This window comes from Oncorhynchus masou, chromosome 10 (genome assembly GCF_036934945.1).
Source record: "Oncorhynchus masou masou isolate Uvic2021 chromosome 10, UVic_Omas_1.1, whole genome shotgun sequence".
Taxonomy (NCBI): domain Eukaryota; kingdom Metazoa; phylum Chordata; class Actinopteri; order Salmoniformes; family Salmonidae; genus Oncorhynchus; species Oncorhynchus masou.
In genome coordinates, this window is record NC_088221.1 from 52,680,948 (window position 1) to 52,708,781 (window position 27,834).

The following is a 27,834-nucleotide window of genomic DNA, read 5'->3' on the forward strand; positions in this document are numbered from 1 at the left end:
GCTCTCGCTCGCTCGCTCTCTGTCTCTCTCTCTCTCTCTCTCTCTCTCTGTCTCTCTGTATCATATTCATATTCATAGGATGCAGGCAGCCAGCAGATAGGTTTCCTGTTGGGCAGCTGTGGGGTGACTCTGGCTCTGACTACTGATGCCTGTCAGAAGGGCTTGCCTAAAGCACAGACTGGAGAGGTGGTCACGTTTAAAGGTAGGAGCTAAAACAGTGTACAGAATATCTGCTTCATGACTAAAATGTATAATGTTACAGGCTGGCCACGGTTGCTGTGGTTCGTAACAGATGGGAAGCACGTTGTAAAGCCGCCCAAAGACTGGCACCCCACCATCAGGGAAGCTAACAATGAGATTGCCTATATAGAGGTGAGTACTATATATATATATTATGTTCTTCCCTAGTATGAGGGTGAGCACTGTAGTCAGTACTGTCTATCATAGATGTAAATGTATTATGTTGTTAAACTAAACTCAGCAAAAAAAGAAAGGTGCCTTTTTCAGGACCCTGCCTTTTTTCTTCTTTTTTACCCCGTTTTCTCCCCAATTTGGCGGTGTCCACTAAATTGTTTAGTAGCTACTATCTTGTCTCATCGATCCAACTCCCGTACGGGCTCGGGAGAGACGAAGGTTGAAAGTCATTTGTCCTCCGATACACAACCCAACCAAGCCGCACTGCTTCTTAACACAGCGCGCATCCAACCCGGAAGCCAGCCACACCAATGTGTCGGAGGACCCAGAGTTTTGGATGGCACAGCTGGCGCCCTTAACCACTGCGCCACCCGGGAGGCCCCAAGGACCCTGTCTTTCAAAGATAATTTGTAAAAATCCAAATAACTTCCGATCTTCATTGTAAAGGTTTTAAACACTGTTTCCCATGCTTGTTTAATGAACCATGAACAATTAATGAACATGCACCTGTGGAACGGTCGTTAAGACACTAGCAGCTTACAGACAGTAGGCAATTAAGGCCACAGTTATGAAAACTTCGGACACTAAAGAAGCCTTTCTACTGACTCTGAAAAACACAAAGAAAGATGCCCAGGGTCCCTGCTCATCTGCTTGAATGTGCCTTAGACATGCTGCAAGGAGGCATGAGGACTGCAGATGTGACCAGGGCAATAAATTGCTATGTCCGTACTGTGAGACACCTAAGACTGCGCTACAGGGAGACAGGACGGACTGCTGTTCATCCTCGCAGTGGCAGACCACGTGTAACAACACCTGCTCAGGATCGGTACATCCGGACATCACACCTGCCGGACATGTACAGAATGGCAACAACAACTGCCCGAGTTACACCAGGAATGTACAATCCCTCCATCAGTGCTCAGACTGTCCTCAATAGACTGAGAGAGGCTGGACTGAGGGATTGTAGGCTTGTTGTAAGGCAGGTCCTCACCAGACATCACCGGCAACAACGTCGCCTATGGGCACAAACCCACCGTCGCTGGACCAGACAGGACTGGCAAAAAGTGCTCTTCACTGACGAGTCACGGTTTTGTCTCACCAGGGGTGATTGTCGGATTCGCGTTTATTGTTGAAGGAATGAGCGTTACACTGAGGCCTGTACTCTGGAGCAGGATCGATTTGGAGGTGGAGGGTCCGTCATGGTCTAGGGGGCGGTGTGTCACAGCATCATCGGACTGAGCTTGTTGTCATTGCAGGCCATCTCAACGCTGTGCATTACAGGGAAGACATCCTCTTCCCTCATGTGGTACCCTTCCTGCAGGCTCATCCTGACACGACCCTCCAGCATGACAATGCCACCAGCCATACTGCTCGTTCTGTGAGTGATTTCCTGCAAGACAGGAATGTCAGTGTTCTGCCATGGCCAGCAAAGAGCCCGGATCTCAATCCCATTGAGCACGTCTGGGACCTGTTGGATTGGAGGGTGAGGGCTAGGGCCATTCCCCCCAGAAATGTCCGGGAACTTACAGGTGCCTTGGTGGAAGAGTGGGGTAACATCTCACAGCAAGAACTGGCAAATCTGGTGCAGTCCATGAGGAGGAGATGCACTGCAGTACTTAATGCAGCTGGTGGCCATCAGATACTGACTGTTACTTTTGCTTTTGACCCCCCCTTTGTTCAGGGACACGTTATTCAATTTATGTTAGTCACATATCTGTGGAACTTGTTTAGTTTGTCTCAGTTGTTGAATCTTGTTATGTTCATACAAATATTTACACATGTTCAGTTTGTTGAAAATAACACAGTTGACATTGAGAGGACATTTCTTTTTTTGCTGAGTTTAGATGTAAATCTAACTGTATGATTAATACTGTCTTTAATAGTGGGTAAACGTGATGTAAATGTTGTTTATTACTGTCTTGAATAGTGGGTAAACTAGATGTACAGTGGTGCAAAAAAGTATTTTGTCAGCCACCAATTGTGCATGTTCTCCCACTTAAAAAGATGAGAGGCCTGTAATTTTCATCATAGGTACACTTCAACTATGACAGACAAAATGAGAGAAAAAATCCAGAAAATCACATTGTAGGATTTTTAATGAATTTATTTGCAAATTATGGTGGAAAATAAGTATTTGGTCAATAACAAAAGTTTATCTCAATACTTTGTGATATATACCCTTTGTTGGCAATGACAGAGGTCAAATGTTTTCTGTAAGTCTTCACAAGGTTTTCACACACTGTTGCTGGTATTTTGGCCCATTCCTCCATGCAGATCTCCTCTAGAGCAGTGATGTTTTGGGGCTGTTGCTGGACAACACGGATGTTCAACTCCCTCCAAAGATTTTCTATGGGGTTGAGATCTGGAGACTGGCTAGGCCACTCCAGGACCTTGAAATGCTTCTTACGAAGCCACTCCTTCGTTGCCCGGGAGGTGTGTTTGGGATCATTGTCATGCTGAAAGACCCAGCCACGTTTCATCTTCAATGCCCTTGCTGATGGAAGGAGGTTTTCACTCAAAATCTCACGATACATGGCCCCATTCATTCTTTTCTTTACACGGATCAGTCGTCCTGGTCCCTTTGCAGAATAACAGCCCCAAAGCATAATGTTTCCACCCCCATGCTTCACAGTATGGTGTTCTTTGGATGCAACTCAGCAATTTTTGTCCTCCAAACACGACGAGTTGAGTTTTTACCAAAAAGTTATATTTTGGTTTCATCTGACCATATGACATTCTCACAATCTTCTTCTGAATCATCCAAATGCTCTCTAGCAAACTTCAGACGGGCCTGGACATGTACTGGCTTAAGCAGGGGGACACGTCTGGCACTGCAGGATTTGAGTCCCTGGCGGCATAGTGTGTTACTGATGGTAGGCTTTGTTACTTTGGTCCCAGCTCTCTGCAGGTCATTCACTAGGTTCCCCCGTGTGGTTCTGGGATTTTTGCTCACTGTTCTTATGATCATTTTGACCCCACGGGGTGAGATCTTGCGTGGAGCCCCAGATCGAGGGAGATTATCAGTGGTCTTGTATGTCTTCCATTTCCTAATAATTGCTCCCACAGTTGATTTCTTCAAACCAAGCTGCTTACCTATTGCAGATTCAGTCTTCCCAGCCTGGTGCAGGTCTACAATTTTGTTTCTGGTGTCCTTTGACAGCTCTTTGGTCTTGGCCATAGTGGAGTTTGGAGTGTGACTGTTTGAGGTTGTGGACAGGTGTCTTTTATACTGATAACAAGTTCAAACAGGTGCCATTAATACAGGTAACGAGTGGAGGACAGAGGAGCCTCTTAAAGAAGAAGTTACAAGTCTGTGAGAGCCAGAAATCTTGCTTGTTTGTAGGTGATCAAATACTTATTTCCCACCATAATTTGCAAATAAATTCATTAAAAATCCTACAATGTGATTTTCTTCATTTTTTTCTGCATTTTGTCTGTCATAGTCAAAGTGTACCTATGATGAAAATTACAGGCCTCATCTTTTTAAGTGGGAGAACTTGCACAATTGGTGGCTGACTAAATACTTTTTTGCCCCACTGTAAATCTAACTGTATAGTGTTGTTTTCTGCAGTACAAGACCAGTAAGGAGGGGAGCACAATGGGTATAACTGTCTCTCATCCAGCCATGCTAGCCCACTGTCATGCCCTCACACAGGCCTGTGGATACACTGAGGGTGAGTCTCTGTGTTTCAAGGTCTAGGTCAGTCCCCCGTTGAGGAGGAATGCAAGACTGCCTCTCCCCCCAGGCTTTTTGTTGTTCTCCTACCTCTCTCTCCTTTCTCTTCCCTCCCTCCCGCTCTCTCCTCTCCTCTTCCCCCCTCCTCTCTCCTCTCCTCCCTCCTCTCTCCTCTCCTCTCTCCTCTCCTCCATCCCTCCTCTCTCCTCCCTCCCTCCTCTCTTCCTTTTCTCCTTCATTCCTCTCCTCCCTGCTCTCTCTCCTCGCTCCTGTATCTCCTCCCTCTGCCCTCCTCTCCTCCTCGCTCCCTATCCCCTCCCCCCTCCTCTCCCCTCCCCCCTCTCATCCCCTCCCCCTCTCTCTCCCTCCCCCTCTCTCTCCCCTCCCCCTCTGGCTCTCCTCTCCTCCCTCCTATATATCCTCCCCTCTCACTCTCTCCTCCTTCCTCTATCTCCTCCCTCTTCATTCTCTCCTCTCTCCTCCTTCCTCTATCTCCTCCCCCTTCATTGTCTCCTCCCTCCTCTATATCTTCTCCTATCTCCTCCCCCCTCTGTCTTCTCTCCTCCCCTCTTTATCTCCTTCCTCTTTCTCCTCACTCTTCTATATCTCCTCCCTCTGTCTCTTACTCGATCTCCTCCCCTTTCTCTCTCTTCTTGCTTCTCTAAATCTCCTCCTGTCTCCTCATCGATTTCCTCCCCCTCGCTCCTCCATATATCTGCTTCCTCCTGTCTCCTCCCTCTGTATCGCCTCTCCTCCCTCTGTATCGCCTCTCCTCCCTCTGTATCGCCTCTCCTCCCTCTGTATCGCCTCTCCTCCCTCAGCTGTAATCGCCTCTCCTCCCTCAGCTGTATCGCCTCTCCTCCCTCAGCTGTATCGCCTCTCCTCCTTCTGTATCGCCTCTCCTCCCTCTGTATCGCCTCTCCTCCCTCTGTATCGCCTCTCCTCCCTCAGCTGTATCGCCTCTCCTCCCTCAGCTGTATCGCCTCTCCTCCCTCAGCTGTATCGCCTCTCCTCCCTCATCGCCTCCTCCCTCTGTATCGCCTCTCCTCCCTCAGCTGTATCGCCTCTCCTTCTGTATCGCTCTCCTCTCAGCTGTATCGCCTCTCCTCCCTCAGCTGTATCGCCTCCTCCTCTCCTCCTCTGTATCGCCTCTCCTCCTCAGCTGTATCGCCTCTCCTCCCTCAGCTGTATCGCCTCTCCTCCCTCAGCTGTATCGCCTCTCCTCCTCAGCTGTATCGCCTCTCCTCCCTCAGCTGTATCGCCTCTCCTCCTCAGCTGTATCGCCTCTCCTCCTTCTGTATCGCCTCTCCTCCCTCAGCTGTATCGCCTCTCCTCCCTCAGCTGTATCGCCTCTCCTCCCTCAGCTGTATCGCCTCTCCTCCCTCAGCTGTATCGCCTCTCCTCCCTCAGCTGTATCGCCTCTCCTCCTCAGCTGTATCGCTCTCCTCCCTCAGCTGTATCGCCTCTCCTCCCTCAGCTGTATCCTCCTCAGCCTCGCCTCTCCTCCCTGCTGTATCGCCTCTCCTCCCTCTGTATCGCCTCTCCTCCCTCAGCTGTATCGCCTCTCCTCCCTCAGCTGTATCGCCTCTCCTCCCTCAGCTGTATCGCCTCTCCTCCCTTCTGTATCGCCTCTCCTCCCTCAGCAGCCTCTCCCTCAGTATCGCCTCTCCTCCCTCAGCTGTATCGCCTCTCCTCCCTCAGCTGTATCGCCTCTCCTCCCTCAGCTGTATCGCCTCTCCTCCCTCAGCTGTATCGCCTCTCCTCCCTCAGCTGTATCGCCTCTCCTCCTCAGCTGTATCGCCTCTCCTCCTCAGCTGTATCGCCTCTCCTCCCTCATCGCCTCTCCTCCCTCTGTATCGCCTCTCCTCCCTCAGCTGTAATCGCCTCTCCTCCCTCAGCTGTATCGCCTCTCTCCCTCCCTCTGTATCGCCTCTCCTCCCTCAGCTCCTCCCTCAGCTGTATCGCCTCTCCTCCCTCTGTATCGCCTCTCCTCCCTCAGCTCGCCCTCCAGCTGTATCGCCTCTCCTCCCTCCCTCAGCTGTCTCCTCCCTCAGCTGTATCGCCTCTCCTCCTTCTGTATCGCCTCTCCTCCCTCAGCTGTATCGCCTCTCCTCCCTCAGCTGTATCGCCTCTCCTCCCTCTGTATCGCCTCTCCTCCCTCATCCTCTCCTCCTGTATCGCCTCTCCTCCTCAGCTGTATCGCCTCTCCTCCCTCAGCTGTATCGCCTCTCCTCCCTCAGCTGTATCGCCTCTCCTCCCTCTCCTCCCTCAGCTGTATCGCCTCTCCTCCCTCAGCTGTATCGCCTCTCCTCCCTCAGCTGTATCGCTCTCCTCCCTCAGCTGTATCGCCGCCTCTCCTCCCTCAGCTGTATCGCCTCTCCTCCCTCAGCTGTATCGCCTCTCCTCCCTCTGTATCGCCTCTCCTCCCTCAGCTTATCGCCTCTCCTCCCTCAGCTGTATCGCCTCTCCTCCTCTCTGTATCGCCTCTCCTCCCTCAGCTGTATCGCCTCTCCTCCCTCAGCTGTATCGCCTCTCCTCCCTCAGCTGTATCGCCTCTCCTCCCTCAGCTGTATCGCCTCTCCTCCCTCAGCTGTATCGCTCAGCTGTATCTCTCCTCCCTCAGCTGTATCGCCTCTCCTCCCTCAGCTGTATCGCCTCTCCTCCCTCAGCTGTATCGCCTCTCCTCCCTCAGCTGTATCGCCTCTCCTCCTCTCCTCCCTCAGCTGTATCGCCTCTCCTCCCTCAGCTGTATCGCCTCTCCTCCCTCAGCTGTATCGCCTCTCTTCCCTCAGCTGTATCGCCTCTCCTCCCTCCTCTCCTCCCTCAGCTGTATCGCCTCTCCTCCCTCAGCTGTATCGCCTCTCCTCCCTCAGCTGTATCGCCTCTCCTCCCTCAGCTGTATCGCCTCTCCTCCCTCAGCTGTATCGCCTCTCCTCCCTCAGCTGTATCGCCTCTCCTCCCTCAGCTGTATCGCTCTCCTCCCTCAGCTCCTCCCTCTGTATCGCTGTATCGCCTCTCCTCCCTCAGCTGTATCGCCTCTCCTCCCTCAGCTGTATCGCCTCTCCTCCCTCAGCTGTATCGCCTCTCCTCCCTCAGCTGTATCGCCTCTCCTCCTCTGTATCGCCTCTCCTCAGCTGTATCGCCTCTCCTCCCTCAGCTGTATCGCCTCTCCTCCCTCAGCTGTATCGCCTCTCCTCCCTCAGCTGTATCGCCTCTCCTCCCTCTGTTTCGCCCTCTCCTCCCTCAGCTGTATCGCCTCTCCTCCCTCTCTCGCCTCTCCTCCCTCTGTATCGCCTCCTCCCCTCCTCCCCTCTGTATCGCCTCTCCTCCCTCAGCTGTATCGCCTCTCCTCCCTCAGCTGTATCGCCTCTCCTCCCTCAGCTGTATCGCCTCTCCTCCCTCAGCTGTATCGCCTCTCCTCCCTCTGTATCGCCTCTCCTCCCTCATCGCCTCTCCTCCCTCTGTATCGCCTCTCCTCCCTCTGTATCGCTCTCCTCCCTCTGTATCGCCTCTCCTCCCTCAGCTGTATCGCCTCTCCTCCCTCAGCTGTATCGCCTCTCCTCCCTCCTTCTGTATCGCCTCTCCTCCCTCCCCTCCTCCTGTATCGCCTCTCCTCCCTCAGCTGTCAGCTGTATCGCCTCTCCTCCCTCTGTATCGCCTCTCCTCCCTCTGTATCGCCTCTCCTCCCTCCCTCTGTATCGCCTCTCCTCCTCAGCTGTATCGCCTCCTCCCTCAGCTGTATCGCCTCTCCTCCCTCAGCTGTATCGCCTCTCCTCCCTCTGTTTCGCCACTCCTCCCTCTGTATCGCCTTTCCTCCCTCAGCTGTATCGCCTCTCCTCCCTCTGTATCGCCTCTCCTCCCTCTGTATCGCCTCTCCTCCCTCTGTATCGCCTCTCCTCCCTCAGCTGTATCGCCTCTCCTCCCTCAGCTGTATCGCCTCTCCTCCTCAGCTGTATCGCCTCTCCTCCTCCCTCTGTATCGCCTCTCCTCCCTCTGTATCGCCTCTCCTCCCTCTGTATCGCCTCTCCTCCCTCTGTATCGCCTCTCCTCCCTCTGTATCGCTCTCCTCCCTCTGTATCGCCTCTCCTCCTCTGTATCGCCTCTCCTCCCTCAGCTGTATCGCCTCTCCTCCCTCAGCTGTATCGCCTCTCCCCTCAGCTGTATCGCCTCTCCTCCCTCAGCTGTATCGCCTCTCCTCCCTCTGTATCGCCTCTCTCTCCCTCTGTATCGCCTCTCCTCCCCTCTGTATCGCCTCTCCTCCCTCCTCTCCTCCCTCTGTATCGCCTCTCCTCCCTCAGCTGTATCGCCTCTCCTCCCTCATCGCCTCTCCTCCCTCTGTATCCTCTCCTCTGTATCGCCTCTCCTCCCTCTGTATCGCCTCTCCTCCCTCAGCTGTATCGCTCTCCTCCCTCTGTCCTCTCCTCCCTCAGCTGTATCGCCTCTCCTCCCTCTGTATCGCCCTCCTCCCTCAGCTGTATCGCCTCCTCCCTCTCCCTCTCCTCCCTCTGTATCGCCTCTCCTCCCTCTGTATCCTCCCTCTGTATCGCCTCCTCCCTCAGCTGTATCGCCTCTCCTCCCTCAGCTGTATCGCCTCTCCTCCCTCAGCTGTATCGCCTCTCCTCCCTCTTCTGTATCGCCCTCTCCTCAGCTGTATCGCCTCTCCTCCCTCTGTATCGCCTCTCCTCCCTCAGCTGTATCGCCTCTCCTCCCTCAGCTGTATCGCTCTCCTCCCTCTGTATCGCTCTCTCCTCCCTCTGTATCGCCTCTCCTCCCTCAGCTGTATCGCCTCTCCTCCCTCTGTATCGCCTCTCCTCCCTCTGTATCGCCTCTCCTCCCTCATCGCCTCTCCTCCCTGTATCGCCTCTCCTCCCTCAGCTGTATCGCCTCTCCTCCCTCAGCTGTATCGCCTCTCCTCCCTCAGCTGTATCGCCTCTCTGTATCCTCCCCTCAGCTGTATCGCCTCCTCCCTCAGCCTCGCCTCTCCTCCCTCAGCTGTATCGCCTCTCCTCCCTCCTCCTCCCTCTGTATCGCCTCTCCTCCCTCTGTATCGCCTCTCCTCCCTCTGTATCGCCTCTCCTCCCTCAGCTGTATCGCCTCTCCTCCCTCAGCTGTATCGCCTCTCCTCCTTCTGTTTCGCCTCTCCTCCCTCTGTATCGCCTTTCCTCCCTCAGCTGTATCGCCTCTCCTCCCTCTGTATCGCCTCTCCTCCCTCAGCTGTATCGCCTCTCCTCCCTCAGCTGTATCGCCTCAGCTGTATCGCCTCTCCTCCCTCAGCTGTATCGCCTCTCCTCCCTCTGTATCGCCTCTCCTCCCTCTATCGCCTATCCTCCCTCTGTATCGCCTATCCTCCCTCTGTATCGCCTCTCCTCCCTCTGTATCGCCTCTCCTCCCTCAGCTGTATCGCCTCTCCTCCCTCAGCTGTATCGCCTCTCCTCCCTCAGCTGTATCGCCTCTCCTCCCTCAGCTGTATCGCCTCTCCTCCCTCAGCTGTATCGCCTCTCCTCAGCTGTATCGCCTCTCCTCCCTCTGTATCGCCTCTCCTCCCTCAGCTGTATCGCCTCTCCTCCCTCTCCTCCCTCAGCTGTATCGCCTCTCCTCCCTCAGCTGTATCGCCTCTCCTCCCTCTGTATCGCCTCTCCTCCCTCTGTATCGCTCTCCTCCCTCCTCTGTATCGCCTCTCCTCCCTCTGTATCGCCTCTCCCTCTGTATCGCCTCTCCTCCCTCAGCTGTATCGCCTCTCCTCCCTCTGTATCGCCTCTCCTCCCTCAGCTGTATCGCCTCTCCTCCCTCTGTATCGCCTCTCCTCCCTCTGTATCGCCTCTCCTCCCTCTGTATCGCCTCCTCCCTCAGCTGTATCGCCCTCCTCCCTCAGCTGTATCGCCTCTCCTCCTCTCTGTATCGCCTCTCCTCCCTCAGCTGTATCGCCTCTCCTCCCTCAGCTGTATCGCCTCTCCTCCCTCAGCTGTATCGCCTCTCCTCCCTCAGCTGTATCGCCTCTCCTCCCTCAGCTGTATCGCCTCTCCTCCCTCAGCTGTATCGCCCTCCTCCCCTCAGCTGTATCGCCTCTCCTCCCTCTGTATCGCCTCTCCTCCCTCAGCTGTATCGCCTCTCCTCCCTCAGCTGTATCGCCTCTCCTCCCTCAGCTGTATCGCCTCTCCTCCCTCAGCTGTATCGCCTCTCCTCCTCCTCTCCTCAGCTGTATCGCCTCTCCTCCCTCAGCTGTATCGCCTCTCCTCCTCAGCTGTATCGCCTCTCCTCCCTCAGCTGTATCGCCTCTCCTCCCTCCCTCAGCTGTATCGCCTCTCCTCCCTCAGCTGTATCGCCTCTCCTCCTCAGCTCAGCTCCTCCCTCAGCTGTATCGCCTCTCCTCCCTCAGCTGTATCGCCTCTCCTCCCTCAGCTGTATCGCCTCTCCTCCCTCAGCTGTATCGCCTCCTCCCTCAGCTGTATCGCCTCTCCTCCCTCAGCTGTATCGCTCTCCTCCCTCAGCTGTATCGCCTCTCCTCCCTCAGCTGTATCGCCTCTCCTCCCTCAGCTGTATCGCCTCTCCTCCCTCAGCTGTATCGCCACTCATCCCTCAGCTGTATCGCTCTCCTCCCCTCTGTATCGCCTCTCCTCCCTCTGTATCGCCTCTCCTCCCTCTCCCTCCCTCTCGCCTCTCCTCCCTCAGCTGTATCGCCTCTCCTCCCTCAGCTGTATCGCCTCTCCTCCCTCTGTATCGCCTCTCCTCCCTCTGTATCGCCTCTCCTCCCTCTGTATCGCCTCTCCTCCCTCTGTATCGCCTCTCCTCCCTCTGTATCGCCTCTCCTCCCTCAGCTGTATCGCCTCTCCTCCCTCAGCTGTATCGCCTCTCCTCCCTCTGTATCGCCTCTCCTCCCTCTGTATCGCCTCTCCTCCCTCTGTATCGCCTCTCCTCCCTCTGTATCGCCTCTCCTCCCTCAGCTGTATCGCCTCTCCTCCCTCAGCTGTATCGCCTCTCCTCCCTCAGCTGTATCGCCTCTCCTCCCTCAGCTGTATCGCCTCTCCTCCCTCAGCTGTATCGCCTCTCCTCCCTCTGTATCGCCTCTCCTCCTTCTGTATCGCCTCTCCTCCCTCAGCTGTATCGCCTCTCCTCCCTCAGCTGTATCGCCTCCTCCCTCAGCTGTATCGCCTCTCCTCCCTCTGTATCGCCTCTCCTCCCTCAGCTGTATCGCCTCTCCTCCCTCAGCTGTATCGCCTCTCCTCCCTCTCCTCCTCCCTCAGCTGTATCGCCTCTCCTCCCTCTGTAGCTGTCCTCCCTCAGCTCCTCTCCCTCCAGCTGTATCGCCTCTCCTCCCTCAGCTGTATCGCTCTCCTCCCCTCAGCTCCTCCCTCAGCTGTATCGCCTCTCCTCCCTCCTCCCTCAGCTGTATCGCCTCTCCTCCCTCTGTATCGCTCTCCTCCCTCTGTATCGCTCTCCTCCCTCAGCTGCCTCTCCTCCCTAGCTCGCCTCTCCTCCCTCTGTATCGCCTCTCCTCTCCTCCTCCTCTGTATCGCCTCTCCTCCCTCAGCTGTATCGCCTCTCCTCCTCTGTATCGCCTCTCCTCCCTCTGTATCGCCTCTCCTCCCTCTGTATCGCCTCTCCTCCCTCAGCTGTATCGCCTCTCCTCCCTCAGCTGTATCGCCTCTCCTCCCTCTCCTCCCTCAGCTGTATCGCCTCTCCTCCCTCAGCTGTATCGCCTCTCCTCCCCTCTGTATCGCCTCTCCTCCTCCTCTGTATCGCCTCTCCTCCCTCAGCTGTATCGCCTCTCCTCCCTCTGTATCGCCTCTCTCCCTCAGCTGTATCGCCTCTCCTCCCTCAGCTGTATCGCCTCTCCTCCCTCTGTAGCCTCTCCTCCCTCCTCTGTATCGCCTCTCCTCCCTCTGTATCGCCTCTCCTCCCTCTGCTGTATCGCCTCTCTCTCCTCCCTCTGTATCGCCTCTCCTCCCCTCTGTATCCTCTCCTCTCTGTATCGCCTCTCCTCCCTCAGCTGTATCGCCTCTCCTCCCTCTGTATCGCCTCTCCTCCCTCTGTATCGCCTCTCCTCCCTCAGCTGTATCGCCTCTCCTCCCTCATCGCCTCTCCTCCCTCTGTATCGCCTCTCCTCCCTCAGCTGTATCGCCTCTCCTCCCTCAGCTGTATCGCCTTCTCCTCCCTGCCCTCCCTCTCCTCCCTCAGCTGTATCGCCTCTCCTCCCTCAGCTGTATCGCCCTCCTCCCTCAGCTGTATCGCCTCTCCTCCCTCAGCTGTATCGCCTCTCCTCCCTCAGCTGCCTCCCTCCCTCTATCGCCTCTCCTCCCTCATCGCCTCTCCTCCTCAGCTGTATCGCCTCTCCTCCCTCAGCTCCTCTCCTCCCTCAGCTGTATCGCCTCTCCTCCCTCAGCTGTATCGCCTCTCCTCCCTCAGCTGTATCGCCTCTCCTCCCTCAGCTGTATCGCCTCTCCTCCCTCAGCTGTATCGCCTCTCCTCCCTCAGCTGTATCGCCTCTCCTCAGCTGTATCGCCTCTCCTCCCTCAGCTGTATCGCCTCTCCTCCCTCAGCTGTATCCTCTCCTCCCTCAGCTGTATCGCCTCTCCTCCCTCAGCTGTATCGCCCTCCTCCTTCTCTCTCCTCCCTCAGCTGTATCGCCTCTCCTCCCTCAGCTGTATCGCTCTCCTCCCTCAGCTGTATCGCCTCTCCTCCTCAGCTGTATCGCCTCTCCTCCCTCAGCTGTATCGCCTCTCCTCCCTCAGCTGTATCGCCTCTCCTCCCTCAGCTGTATCGCCTCTCCTCCCTCTGTATCGCCTCTCCTCCCTCAGCTGTATCGCCTCTCCTCCCTCAGCTGTATCGCCTCTCCTCCCTCAGCTGTATCGCCTCTCCTCCCTCAGCTGTATCGCCCTCCTCCCCTCTGTATCGCCTCTCCTCCCTCAGCTGTATCCTCTCCTCCCTCTGTATCGCCTCTCCTCCCTCAGCTGTATCGCCTCTCCTCCCTCAGCTGTATCGCCTCTCCTCCTTCTGTTTCGCCTCTCCTCCCTCAGCTGTATCGCCCCTCCTCCCTCAGCTGTATCGCCTCTCCTCCCTCTGTATCGCCTCTCCTCCCTCTGTATCGCCTCTCCTCCCTCAGCTGTATCGCCCTCCTCCCTCAGCTCTCCTCCCCTCTCCTCCCTCTGTATCGCCTCTCCTCCCTCAGCTGTATCGTATCGCCTCTCCTCAGCCTCCTCCCTCAGCTGTATCGCCTCTCCTCCCTCTCCCTCTCCTCCCTCTGTATCGCCTCTCCTCCCTCTGTATCGCCTCTCCTCCCTCTGTATCGCCTATCCTCCCTCTGTCCTCCCCTCAGCTGTATCGCCTCTCCTCCCTCAGCTGTATCGCCTCTCCTCCCTCAGCTGTATCGCCTCTCCTCCCTCAGCTGTATCGCCTCTCCTCCCTCAGCTGTATCGCCTATCCTCCCTCTGTATCGCCCTATCCTCCTCTGTATCGCCTCTCCTCCCTCAGCTGTATCGCCTCTCCTCCCTCAGCTGTATCGCCTCTCCTCCCTCAGCTGTATCGCCTCTCCTCCCTCAGCTGTATCGCCTCTCCTCCCTCAGCTGTATCGCCTCTCCTCCCTCTCGCCTCTCCTCCTCAGCTGTCCTCCCTCAGCTGTATCGCCTCTCCTCCCTCAGCTGTATCGCCTCTCCTCCCTCAGCTGTATCGCCTCTCCTCCCTCAGCTGTATCGCCTCTCCTCCCTCAGCTGTATCGCCTCTCCTCCCTCAGTGTATCTGTATCGCCTCTCCTCCCTCTCCTCCTCCTTCTCGCCTCTCCTCCCTCAGCTGTAATCGCCTCTCCTCCCTCAGCTGTATCGCCTCTCCTCCCTCAGCTGTATCGCCTCTCCTCCTTCTGTATCGCCTCTCCTCCCTCAGCTGTATCGCCTCTCCTCCCTCAGCTGTATCGCCCTCCTCCCTCAGCTGTATCGCCTCTCCTCCCTCAGCTGTATCGCCTCTCCTCCCTCAGCTGTATCGCCTCTCCTCCCTCAGCTGTATCGCCTCTCCTCCCTCAGCTGTATCGCCTCTCCTCCCTCAGCTGTATCGCCTCTCCTCCCTCAGCTGTATCGCCTCTCCTCCCTCAGCTGTATCGCCTCTCCTCCCTCAGCTGTATCGCCTCTCCTCCCTCAGCTGTATCGCCTCTCCTCCCTCAGCTGTATCGCCTCTCCTCCCTCTGTATCGCCTCTCCTCCCTCTGTATCGCCTCTCCTCCCTCAGCTGTATCGCCTTTCCTCCCTCAGCTGTATCGCCTCTCCTCCCTCTGTATCGCCTCTCCTCCCTCTGTATCGCCTCTCCTCCCTCAGCTGTATCGCCTCTCCTCCCTCAGCTGTATCGCCTCTCCTCCCTCAGCTGTATCGCCTCTCCTCCCTCTGTATCGCCTCTCCTCCTTCTGTATCGCCTCTCCTCCCTCAGCTGTATCGCCTCTCCTCCCTCAGCTGTATCGCCTCTCCTCCCTCAGCTGTATCGCCTCTCCTCCCTCTGTATCGCCTCTCCTCCTTCTGTATCGCCTCTCCTCCCTCAGCTGTATCGCCTCTCCTCCCTCTGTATCGCCTCTCCTCCCTCAGCTGTATCGCCTCTCCTTTCTCAGCTGTATCGCCTCTCCTCCCTCAGCTGTATCTCCTCTCCTTCCTCCATCCCTCCCTTCCTCTGTTGTCCCCCCCACTCTCTTCTCCCTCCGTTGTCCCCCCCCACTCTCTCCTCCCTCCCTCCTGTCTCTCCTTACCTCATTCCCGCTATCTCTTTTCCCTTCCTTTGTCTCACCTCCCTCTCTCCTCCCCTCTCCCTCCCTCCCTCTCCTCCCTCTAGCCATCCCTCCCTTCCCTCTCTCTCCTCTGCTCCCTCTCTCCTTTCCTCCCTTCCTATCTCCTCTCCCTCTCTCTCTTCCCATCCCTCTTCTCTCCTCTATCATCAAATCAAATGTATTTATAAAGCCCTTCTTACATCAGCTGATGTCTCAAAGTGCCCAGCCTAAAACTCCAAACAGCAAGCAATGCAGGTGTAGAAGCACCTTCTCTCCTCTCCTCCCTCCTTCCCTCTCTCCTTCCGTCTCTCCTCCCTCCTTCCGTCTCTCCTCCCTTCCTTTGTTTCACCTCCCTCTCTTCCCTCTCTCCTCCCTCCCTCTGTCCCTCTCCTCCATCCTTCCCTCCCGTCGTCTCTCCTCCCCTCCCGTTGTCTCTCCTCATCAGTCTCGTCCCTCCCGTTGTCTCTACTCTCTCTCCTCGTCAGTCTCGTCCCCTCCCTCTGTTTCTCGGCTCCTCCCCTCCCGCTGTCTCTCCTCCCTCTAATCTGTCTCTCCTTCCTCCCTCTTTCTCCCCTCTTTCCCCTCTCCTCCCTCCCGCTATCTCTCCTCTCATCCCTCCCCTCCTCCCTCCCTCTATCTCTCTTCTGCTCCTTCCCTCTCTCTCCTCTCCTCCCTCTCTCGTTCTCTCCTCCCGTCTTTCCTCTCTCCTCCCTCTCTCTCCTCCCTCCATCTCTCTCCTCTCTCCTCTCCTCCCTCCCTCCCTCTCTCTCCTCCCTCTCTCTCCTCTCCTCTCTCTCATGTTCTCTCCTCCCTCTCTCCTCCCTCTCACGTTCTCTCCTCCCGTCTTTCCTCTCTCCTCCCTCCCTTCCTCTCTCCTCCCTCCCTCTCTCTCTCCTCCCTCCCTCCCTCCCTCTCCTCTCCTCCCTCCCTCTCTCTCCTCTCCTCCCTCTCATGTTCTCTCCTCCCTCTCTCTCCTCTCCTCCCTCTCACGTTCTCTCCTCCCGTCTTTCCTCTCTTCTCCCTCCCTCTTCTCTCTCCGCCTCCTCCCTCATTATCTCCTCCCTTTTTTTAAATGTTTTCTCAAAATAAGCTGAGTTGTACAGTTAAAGGTCAAATACACTGCATTTCAGTAATAATCTAATGAATGCAGGGCTTTTCAAGTTATTCCTAGGCTGAATATAAGCCTTCCAAAATCATAAAGCCCACTAATAATTAAAGTATTTCATGAAAATAGTTAAACACGTTTTTTTTGCGATTATATACTCTACCTACATGTACATATTACCTCAATTACCTCGGCTAACCGGTGCCCCCGCTCATTGACTCCGTACCTGTACCCCCTTTATATAGCCTCCACATTGACTCTGTACCGGTACCCCCTTTATATAGCCTCCACAGTGACTCTGTACCGGTACCCCCTTTATATAGCCTCGACATTGACTATGTACCGGTACCCCCGTATATAGCATCCACATTGACTCTGTACATAGTAGAGGTCGGCCGATTAATCGGAATGGGCGATTAATTGGGGCCGATTTCAAGTTTTCATAACAATCGGAAATCGGTATTTTTGGGCGCCGATTTTAATTTTATCTATTTTATTTATATATATATATAATATACCTTTATGTAACTAGGCAAGTCAGTTAAGAACACATTCTTATCTTCAATGACTAACTGTGTTAACTGCCTCGATCAGGGGCAGAACGACAGATTTTCACCTTGTCAACTCGGGGGATCCAATCTTGCAACCTTACAGTTAACTAGTCCAACGCTCTAATCATTGCACTCCACGAGTAGCCTGCCTGTTACACAAAAGCAGTAGAAGCCAAGGGTAAATTGCTAGCTAGAATTATACACGGACCCATTTCGCACGCAGGCAATGAGGCAGTGATCGCTGAGAACCTGGTTGAAGACAGCAGAGGTGTATTTATAGTAGAGCTCGACCGATGTAATCGGAATGATGATTAATTAGGGCCAATTTCAAGTTTTCATTACAATCAGAAATCGGTATTTTTGGACACAGATTTAACAGATTTGTTTTATTTTTTATAAAAATAAAAATAAATACTCCTTTATTTAATCTTTATTTAACTAGGCAAGTCAGTTAAGAACACATTCTTATTTTCAATGACGGCCTAAGAATAATGGGTTAACTGCCTCGTTCAGGGGCAGGACGACAGATTTTCACCATGTCAGCTCGAGGATTCAATCTTGCAACCTTACAGTTAACTAGTCCAACGCTCTAACCACCTGCCTCTCATTGCACTCCACGAGGAGCCTGCCTGTTACGCGAATGCAGTAGAAGCCAAGGTAAGTTGCTAGCTAGCATTGAACTTATCTTATAAAAAACAATCAATCAATCATAATCACTAGTTAACTACACATGGTTTATGATATTACTAGTTTATCTAGCGTGTCCTGTGTTGCATATAATCGATGCAACGCTGTGGGATGATTTAACAAAAGCGCATTTGCGAGAAAAGCACAATCGTTGGACGACTGTACCTAACCATAAACACCAATGCCTTTCTTAAAATCAATACACAGAAGTATATATTTTTAAACCTGCATATTTAGCTAAAAGAAATCCAGGTTAACAGGCAATATTAACCAGGTGAAATTGTCACTTCTCTTGCATTCATTGCACGCAGAGTCAGGGTATATGCAACAGTTTGGGCTGCCTGGCTCGTTGCAAACTAATTTGCCAGAATTTTACGTAATTATGACATAACATTAAAGGTTGTGAAATGTAACAAGAATATTTAGACTTATGGATGCCACCCGTTAGATAAATTACTGAACGGTTCCGTATTTCACTGAAAGAATAAACGTTTTGTTTTCGAAATTATAGTTTCCGGATTCGACCATATTAATGACCAAAGGCTCGTATTTCTGTGTGTTATTATGTTATAACTAAGTCTATGATTTGATAGAGCAGTCTGACTGAGCGATGGTAGGCAGCAGCAGGCTCGTAAGCATTCATTCAAACAGCACTCTCGTGCTTTTTGCAAGCAGCTCTTCGCAAGCACAGCGCTGTGTATGACTTCAAGCCTATCAACTCCCGAGATTAGGCTGGTGGAACCGATGCTAATAGCGTTTCAAACGTCACTCGCTCTGAGACTTGAAGTAGTTATTCCCCTTGTTCTGCAAGGGCCGCGGCTTTTGTGGAGCGATGGGTAACGATGCTTCGAGTGTGCCTGTTGTCAATGTGTTCCTGGTTCGAGCCCAGGGAGGGGCGAGGACTATACTGTTACACTGGCAATACTAAAGTGCCTATAAGAACATCCAATAGTCAAAGGTTAATGAAATACAAATGGTATAGAGAGGAATAGTCCTATAAATACTATATTAACTACAACCTAAAACCTCTTACCTTGGAATATTGAAGACTCATGTTAAAAGGAACCACCAGCTTTCATATGTTCTCATGTTCTGAGCAAGGAACTTAAACATTAGCTTTCTTACTTGGCACATATTGCCCTTTTCCTTTCTTCTCCGACACTTTGTTTTTCCATTATTTAAATTGACTCTGTACCGGTACCCCCCTATATATAGCCTCCACATTGACTCTGTACCGTAATACCCTGTATATAGCCTCCACATTGACTCTGTAGAACGCGAAGCGAGGCGGCCATCCGTAATAACCAGACCCTGACATATTCAATCAATCCCTATACCAGTCTGCTGTTCCCACCTTCCTGTTCCTGTTTTGAGAGACTGAAGTCAAGGACCATATCACCTCCACCCTACCTGACTCCCTAGACCCACTCCAATTTGCTTACCGCTCAAATAGGTCCACAGACGATGCAATCTCAACCACACTGCACACTGCCCTAACCCATCTGGACAAGAGGAATACCTATGTGAGAATGCTGTTCATCGACTACAGCTCGGCATTCAACACCATAGTACCCTCCAAGCTCGTCATCAAGCTCGAGACCCTGGGTCTCGACCCCGCCCTGTGCAACTGGGTACTGGACTTCCTGACGGGCCGCCCCCAGGTGGTGAGGGTAGGTAACAACATCTCCTCCCCGCTGATCCTCAACACTGGGGCCCCACAAGGGTGCGTTCTGAGCCCTCTCCTGTACTCCCTGTTCACCCACGACTGCGTGGCCACGCACGCCTCCAACTCAATCATCAAGTTTGCGGACGACACAACAGTGGTAGGCTTGATTACCAACAACGACGAGACGGCCTACAGGGAGGAGGTGAGGGCCCTCGGAGTGTGGTGTCAGGAAAATAACCTCACACTCAACGTCAACAAAACTAAGGAGATGATTGTGGACTTCAGGAAACAGCAGAGGGAACACCCCCTATCCACATCGATGGAAGAGTAGTGGAGAGAGTAGCAAGTTTTAAGTTCCTCGGCATACACATCACAGACAAACTGAATTGGTCCACTCACACAGACAGCATCGTGAAGAAGGCGCAGCAGCGCCTCTTCAACCTCAGGAGGCTGAAGAAATTCGGCTTGTCACCAAAAGCACTCACAAACTTCTACAGAGGCACAATCGAGAGCATCCTGGCGGGCTGTATCACCGCCTGGTACGGCAACTGCTCCGCCCTCAACCGTAAGGCTCTCCAGAGGGTAGTGAGGTCTGCACAACGCATCATCGGGGGCAAACTACCTGCCCTCCAGGACACCTACACCACCCGATGTTACAGGAAGGCCATAAAGATCATCAAGGACATCTACCACCCGAGCCACTGCCTGTTCACCCCGCTATCATCCAGAAGGCGAGGTCAGTACAGGTGCATCAAAGCTGGGACCGAGAGACTGAAAAACAGCTTCTATCTCAAGGCCATCAGACTGTTAAACAGCAACCACTAACATTGAGTGGCTGCTGCCAACACACTGACACTGACTCAACTCCAGCCACTTTAATAATGGTAATTGATGGGAAATGTTGTAAATATATCACTAGCCACTTTAAACAATGCTACCTTATATAATGTTACTTACCCTACATTATTCATCTCATATGCATACCTATATACTGTACTCTATATCATCGACTGCATCCTTATGTAATACATGTATCACTAGCCACTTTAACTATGCCACTTTGTTTACATACTCATCTCACATGTATATACTGTACTCGATACCATCTTGTATCTTGCCTATGCTGCTCTGTACCATCACTCATTCATATATCCTTATGTACATATTCTTTATCCCCTTACACTGTGTATAAGACAGTAGATTAGGAATTGTTAGTTAGATTACTTGTTGGTTATTACTGCATTGTCGGAACTAGAAGCACAAGCATTTCGCTACACTCGCATTAACATCTGCTAACCATGTGTATGTGACAAATAAAATTTGATTTGATTTGATTTATAGCCTCCACATTGACTCTGTACCGGTACCCCCTGTATATAGTTTCGCTATTGTTATTTTATTGCTGCTCTTTAATTATTTGCTGTTGTTTTTAACTGCATTGTTGGTTGTAAGTCAGCAGTTCACTGAATGATTGTCGTCGGCACATGGGACAGATTTTGATTTGATCTGGATTTCAAGTCTGTGAAAATACCCTTTTTTTGTTACAAATGTAACTACAGCCATGCATACTGCACATTCACTAATGATTCTAACTTATTGGAGCAGGCATTAGGTGAAAGAACATGAACACAGGTCTCATCAGCAACCTCTCAAGCCCACGTGCTAGTGAGTAGCCAGCTAATCTTTATATTTCAAGTTTAGGCAGCTTGGATCTATTTGCTAGCTAACAAGGTATAACAGTTGAATTGTTATGAACACTCTTCTGTCCGTCTCTGTTTGAAAAGCCTGTCCACTTTTTTCAGATGTTGAAAATCAAGTGGCCTACCTTATTTCTCAGAATGAGAACGAGTTGCCAGTTCCTTATATAATTGTGTTTTATGCTTATTGCACATTTATAAAACAGACTAGACAGCTAGTATATTGGTCTTTACGTGGTTCCCTAATGCCATGAGCAAATATTTGACCGTTCATTTTCCAGAAACAATGTTCATTGATCCTATCGTTTTAGTAGTGTCTGCTCTGCGCACAATGTGAGGAGTTGAGACATAAAAAGGGTATCATTAGAAGTTAACTTCTCCTCTACACTAAAGTGTGTTTCAGTGTCCATATGACCCATTCTGTTAGACCAATCCTCAAATGCAAATAACGAATTGAAACCACTTGTCAGAGAGGAAGATGTGAACGCTCAATTTTGATGGTGTGAGACACAGGGGAGGGGGAGGGGAGACACAGGGGGAGGGGTGTGAGACACAGGGGGAGGGGCTTGGTGTGAGACACAGGGGGAGGGGGGAGGGGGGGGCTTGGTGTGAGACACAGGGGGAGGGGCTTGGTGTGAGACACAGGGGGAGGGGCTTGGTGTGAGACACAGGGGGAGGGGCTTGGTGTGAGACACAGGGGGAGGGGCTTGGTGTGAGACACAGGGGGAGGGGCTTGGTGTGAGACACAGGGGGAGGGGCTTGGTGTGAGACACGGGGAGGGGCTTGGTGTGAGACAGGGGGGAGGGGTGTGAGAACAGGGGGGGGCTTGGGGGACAGGGGGGGGCTTGTGTGTGAGAACAGGGGGAGGGGCTTGGTGTGAGAACCGGGGGAGGGGCTTGTCCGTCCTCTCTTCCCTCTGTGACAGGCAGGGGGAGGGGCTTGGTGTGATAGACAGGGGGAGGGGCTTGGTGTGAGAACTCCTCCTCCGTCCGTCCTCTCTTCCCTCCCTCCGTCCGTCCTCTCTTCCTCCCTCCTCCGGGGGAGGGGCTTGGTGTGTCCTCTCTTCCCTCCCTCCGTCCGTCCCTCTTCCCTCCCTCCGTCCGTCCTCTCTTCCCTCCTCGTCCGTCCTCTCTTCCCTCCCTCCAGGGGAGGGGTCCTCTCTTCCCTTCCGGTGTGATAGACAGGGGGAGGGGCTTGGTGTGACAGGCAGGGAGAGGGGTTCCGTCCATCTGTCCATCCTCTCTTCCCTCTGTCCATCCTCTCTTCCCTCTGTCCGTCCTCTCTTCCCTCTGTCCGTCCTCTCTTCCCTCTGTCCGTCCTCTCTTCCCTCTGTCCGTCCTCTCTTCCCTCTGTCCGTCCTCTCTTCCCTCTGTCCGTCCTCTCTTCCCTCTGTCCGTCCTCTCTTCCCTCCCTCGTCTGTCCTCCTCTCTTCCCTCCTGTCCGTCCTCTCTTCCCTCTGTCCGTCCCTCCTTCCCTCTGTCCGTCCTCCCCTCTTCCCTCTGTCCGTCCCCTCTCTTCCCTCTGTCCGTCCGTCCTCTCTTCCCTCTGTCCGTCCTCTCTTCCCTCTGTCCGTCCTCTCTTCCCTCTGTCCGTCCTCTCTTCCCTCCGTCCGTCCCGTCCTCTTCCCTCTGTCCGTCCTCTCCTTCCCTCCGTCCGTCCTCTCTCCCTTCCCTCCCTGTCCGTCCTCTCTTCCCTCTCCGTCCGTCCCCTCCTCCCTCTTCCCTCTCCCCCCCTCCGTCCGTCCTCTCTTCCCTCCCTCTTCCCTCCCTCCGTCTCTTCCCTCCTCCGTCCGTCCTCCTTCCCTCCTGTCCGTCTCCTCTCCTTCCCTCCCCCGTCCTCTCTTCCCTCCCTCCTCCTTCCTCCGTCCCTCCCCTCTCTTCCTCTTCCCTCCGTCCGTCCTCTCTTCCCTCCCTCCGTCCGTCCCTCCCTCCTCCTCCTTCCCTCCCTCCGTCCGTCCTCTCTTCCCTCCCTCCGTCCGTCCTCTCTTCCCTCCCTCCGTCCGTCCTCTCTTCCCTCCCTCCGTCCGTCCTCTCTTCCCTCCCTCCGTCCGTCCTCTCTGCCCTCCGTCCGTCCTCTCTGCCCTCCGTCCGTCCTCTCTTCCCTCCATCCATCTGTCTCCCTCCCCCTCTCTACCTATCCTCTCCTCCATCGTCTCTTTGTCCCAGTTCCACCCTGGATAGATAACTCTGCCTCTCCGTATCAGAATACTCCCGAGACTGTAGAGATTTCTGTCTCCCTCCCCTCTCTACCTATCCTCTCCTCCATCTTTGTCCCAGTTCCACCCTGGATAGATAAGTTCCATCCCAACTTTGCTATTTTGGAACAACTGCCTCGGTTCAGTCTTATGCAGCAAATTTTAAATTGTGTTTTTTACGTTGGATAAAAGTAGAGACTCGGAAATGGTATATCATACAGTACACTGCAGTTGAGGAACAATGGGAAAGTAATTGTGCTTTGAAAGTTGCTAAACTTGTAACCCCACTTTTGAGAAAATGGCCCTTGAATGTTTTGGTACCTACTGGAAAGCTCTTCTTTGTCTACACCCATTCAGCGTCGTTCAAACCCGCTCAAGCCTTAGCCCCACCCATCTCTTTAAGGAGTCACATGTGAGAACCAGTCTCTATATCAAATAAAACCTCAGTTTATTTCTCACATGCACAGGACAGAAGGTGTAAACGGTACAGTGAAGTGGTTACTTGCGTAGTAGCAGTATCAAAAACAAAAATATTTTATCATTATTAGATGGTGCTAACTTGACACACTTGTTTTAAATTGATGCCATGTGAAGGAAATGCTAGAACCACCCCCCAGCCACATCTAGTGGGTGGGTCGCTATTGTCTAGACATGTAGACATGTTGATGAAATACAGTAGATTTTTATTTTTATTTCACCTTTATTTAACCAGGTAGACTAGTTGAGAACAAGTTCTCATTTACAACTGCGACCTGGCCAAGATAAAGCATAGCAGTGTGAACAGACAACACAGAGTTACACATGGAGTAAACAATTAACAAGTCAATAACACAGTAGACAAAAAAAAGGGGAGTCTATATACAATGTGTGCAAAAGGCATGAGGAGGTAGGCGAATAATTACAATATTGCAGATTAACACTGGAGTGATAAATGATCAGATGATCATGTACAGGTAGAGATATTGGTGTGCAAAAGAGCAGAAAAGTAAATAAATAAAAACTGTGGGGATGAGGTAGGTGAAAATGGGTGGGCTATTTACCAATATATTATGTACAGCTGCAGCAATCGGTTAGCTGCTCAGATAGCTGATGTTTGAAGTTGGTGAGGGAGATAAAGGTCTCCAACTTCAGCGGTTTTTGCAATTCGTTCCAGTCACAGGCAGCAGAGTACTGGAACGAAAGGCGGCCGAATGAGGTGTTGGCTTTAGGGATGATCAGTGAGATACACCTGCTGGAGCGCGTGCTATGGATGGGTGTTGCCATCGTGACCAGTGAACTGAGATAAGGCGGAGCTTTACCTAGCACGGCCTTGTAGATGACCTGGAGCCAGTGGGTCTTGCGACGAATATGTAGCGAGGGCCAGCCGACTAGAGCATACAAGTCGCAGTGGTGGGTGGTATAAGGTGCTTTAGTGACAAAACGGATGGCACTGTGATAAACTGCATCCAGTTTGCTGAGAAGAGTGTTGGAAGCAATTTTGTAGATGACATCGCCGAAGTCAAGGATCGGTAGGATAGTCAGTTTTACTAGGGTAAGTTTGGCGGCGTGAGTGAAGGAACAAACTCTGAAGCTAGATGGGGGGCGATCAATTCACAAATGGTGTCCAGGGCACAGCTGGGAGCTGAGGGGGGTCGGTAGCAGGCGGCAACAGTGAGAGACTTATTTCTGGAGAGTAATTTTCAAAATTAGTAGTTCGAACTGTTTGGGTATGGACCTGGAAAGTATGACATTACTTTGCAGGCTATCTCTGCAGTAGATTGCAACTCCTCCCCCTTTGGCAGTTCTATCTTGACGGAAGATGTTATAGTTGGGTATGGAAATCTCGGAATTTTTGGTGGCCTTCCTGAGCCAGGATTCAGACACGGCAAGGACATCAGGGTTAGCAGAGTGTGCTAAAGCAGTGAGTAAAACAAACTTAGGGAGATGGCTTCTGATGTTGACATGCATTAAACCAAGGCTTTTTCGATCACAGAAGTCAACAAATGAGGGTGCCTGGGGACATGCAGGGCCTGGGTTTACCTCCACATCACCCGCGGAACAGAGAAGGAGTAGTATGAGGGTGCGGCTAAAGGCTATCAAAACTGGTCGCCTAGAGCGTTGGGGACAGAGAATAAGAGGAGCAGGTATCTGGGCATGGTAGAATATATTCAGGGCATAATGCGCAGACAGGGGTATGGTGGGGTGCGGGTACGGCGGAGGTAAGCCCAGGCACTGGGTGATGATGAGAGAGGTTTTATCTCTGGACATGCTGGTTGTAATGGGTGAGGTCACCGCATATGTGGGAGGTGGGACAAAGGAGGTATTAGGGGTATGAGGAGTGGGACAAGGGGCTCCATTGTGAACTAAAACAATGATAACTAACCTGAGCAACAGTATACAAGGCATATTGACAATTGAGAGAGACATACAGCGAGGCATACAGTAATCACAGGTGTTGAACTGGGAAAGCTAGCTAAAACAGTGGGTGAGACAACAGCTAATCAGCTAGCATAACAACAGCAGGTAAAATTGGCATTGACTAGGCAACAGGGCCGACAGATAAAACAAACAAGCAGAATGGAGTACCGTGATTAATGGACAGTCCAGCGTGCATCAGCTATGTAGCCAAGTGATCAGAGTCCAGGGGGCAGGGGGGCTGGACAATCCCTCCATCAGTGCTCAGACTGTCCGCAGTAGGCTGAGAGAGGCTGGACTGAGGGCTTGTAGGCCTGTTGTAAGGCAGGTCCTCACCAGACATCACCGGCAACAACGTCGTCTATGGGCACAAACCCACCGTCGCTGGACCAGACAGGACTGGCAAACAGTGCTCGGAATTGTCAGTGTTCTGCCATGGCCAGCAAAGAGCCCGGATCTCAAGAAATGTCCGGGAACTTACAGGTGCCTTGGTGGAAGAGTGGGGTAACATCTCAAGCAAGAACTGGCAAACCTGGTGCAGTCCATGAGGAGGAGATACACTGCAGTACTTAATGCAGCTGGTGGCCACACCAGATACTGACTTACTTTTGATTTTGACAAAATTACGAACTTATATCTGGAAATGTAGCTTGACTCTTACCCGTATATCTGAATGAACTCTTCACAACAGACTGGATCAATTTAACTCTGTTTTGATTGTAGCTACAGCTTGTTTGGCCAGCGTTGTCAAGTCACTCTGGTTCACACTGACCGTGGCGTGTGCAGAAAGTAGACCATCACTTGTTCCAACTGATCTGTTGATAGCGCCCGCTAAATTCAGGGCATCAATGTTATTGAGAAAAGTACCAAAACCTTTGTAGTTCTCGATGGCTAATGTTATATCTTTCAAAAGCGGTGTGGTACAAAGAACTGTCAATACTTACTGAACAGCTCACGTTATAGACAGAAGCATGCTACATGGTAGACCAATCCAAACTCATCTTCCGGCATGTCCAGCCCATCCATTATCTCAGCCAATCATGGCTAGCGGGAAGGTTCCTGACTTTTTCTGTGGCTAAACCAACGAGGCTTGTAATATCACAATTGTATTTGTATTTATGGATGGAAGGCAAGTTTGTTATTGAGGTACATGAAAGTTCACATGTTCCAGCAGGCATTTCTTCCCCAAAAATTTTTGGGGATGAAAATGTAATTCAGAACCAAATCAAGGTCACACTGTAGTTCTCTATTCAGGAGGGGATTTAGTATTTCATATCATTCAGGCTTTATGTGGCCAGTGAGAAAGGGAAACCGAGAAGTTTTAATATTGTATTTAATATGTGACTAATTGTTTCTGTTTCAGCTGAGACCATTTGCAACGTCCTGGACTTCAAGAGAGATGCCGGCTTGTGGCACGGGGTTCTCACCGTGAGTTGCTCTTCGTACGCTCATTATACATAGTGGTGTGAACTACTTCAGTAAAAACACTAATGTACTACTTAAGTAGTGTTTTGGGCTATCTGTACTTTACTATACTAAATATATTTGTACATTCCCAAAGAAAATAATGTACTTTTTACTCCATACATTTTCCATGACACCCTAAAGTACTCGTTACATTTTGAATGCTTAGCAGGATGGGAAAATTGTCAAATTCACACACTTATCAAGAGAACATCCCTTGTCATCCCTACTGCCTCTGATCTGGTGGACTCACTAAACACATTATTCAAACACATTAAAGGTGCCGAAGTGTTGGAGTGTGCCCCTGGCTATCCGTACATTTAAAAAAAAGGATAATGGTGCTGTCTTGTTTGCGTAATAGAACAAATTTGAAATGATGTATACTCATACATTTACTTTTGATCCTTAAGTATATTTAAAACCAAATACTTTTAGACTTTTACTCAAGTAGTAATTTAGTGGGTGACTTTACTCAAGTAGTAATTTAGTGGGTGACTCACTTTTACTTGTCATTTTCTATTAAGTTATCTTTACTTTTACTCAAGTATGGCTGTTGGGTACTTTTTCAACCACTACACATAGACTACACACCACACACACACACACGCCTGGGTTTGAAAGGTACTTTTCAGACTAAACTGTGACATGACTTGCATTGTCAGTGTTCTCCTGACATGGTGTGTCATGGACACTGCAGAGACCAACCCCGGTAAATACTGTCCCTGTGTTCACCACCACCATGTTGTTGTTGCTGCTGCCTGGCAGAGTGTGATGACCAGGATGCACGTGATCAGCATCCCTTACTCCCTGATGAAGGTCAACCCTCTCTCCTGGATTCAGAAGGTCCACACTTACAAAGGTGAGGAGGGGTCCAGGTTCACACTTACCTAGGTGAGGGGGGGTCCAGGTTCTGGTCAGTGTGTGTGTGTGTGTGTTTTGGATGTGTGTGTGATGTGTTTAGACAGTGTCTGTCTTCTGAGTCACTATGGTCAGTGAGTGAGTCTTCTCTTATTGTCTATCCTGCTGTGATTGGCTGAGCGCTGTGTGAGGCTGGCTGTGATTGGTTAAACACTGTGTCTCTGTAGCACGCGTAGCTGTGGTGAAGTCCAGAGATATGCACTGGTCCCTGTTGGCCCAGAGAGACCAGAGAGACATCAGCCTGAGCTCTCTGAGGATGCTCATTGTAACTGATGGAGCTAACCCCTGTAAGTCTAAACACTACAACATATTACATATACTGTACACAGTATTG

The 27,834-nt window shown here is 52.0% G+C and overlaps 1 protein-coding gene across 7 annotated transcripts in view; it reads left to right on the plus strand.

Moving 5' to 3' along the window:
- Positions 1-27,834, plus strand: part of dip2a (disco-interacting protein 2 homolog A) — a 238,573-nt gene that overhangs the window by 147,887 nt on the left and 62,852 nt on the right. For all 7 annotated transcript variants that reach the window (XM_064976987.1, XM_064976988.1, XM_064976991.1 and 4 more), the window contains 6 exons: positions 79-202; positions 263-372; positions 3,986-4,088; positions 26,482-26,546; positions 27,348-27,441; positions 27,668-27,787. In XM_064976987.1, the coding sequence (XP_064833059.1) occupies positions 79-202; positions 263-372; positions 3,986-4,088; positions 26,482-26,546; positions 27,348-27,441; positions 27,668-27,787 (616 nt within the window). The remainder of the gene's footprint in view (positions 1-78; positions 203-262; positions 373-3,985; positions 4,089-26,481; positions 26,547-27,347; positions 27,442-27,667; positions 27,788-27,834) is intronic.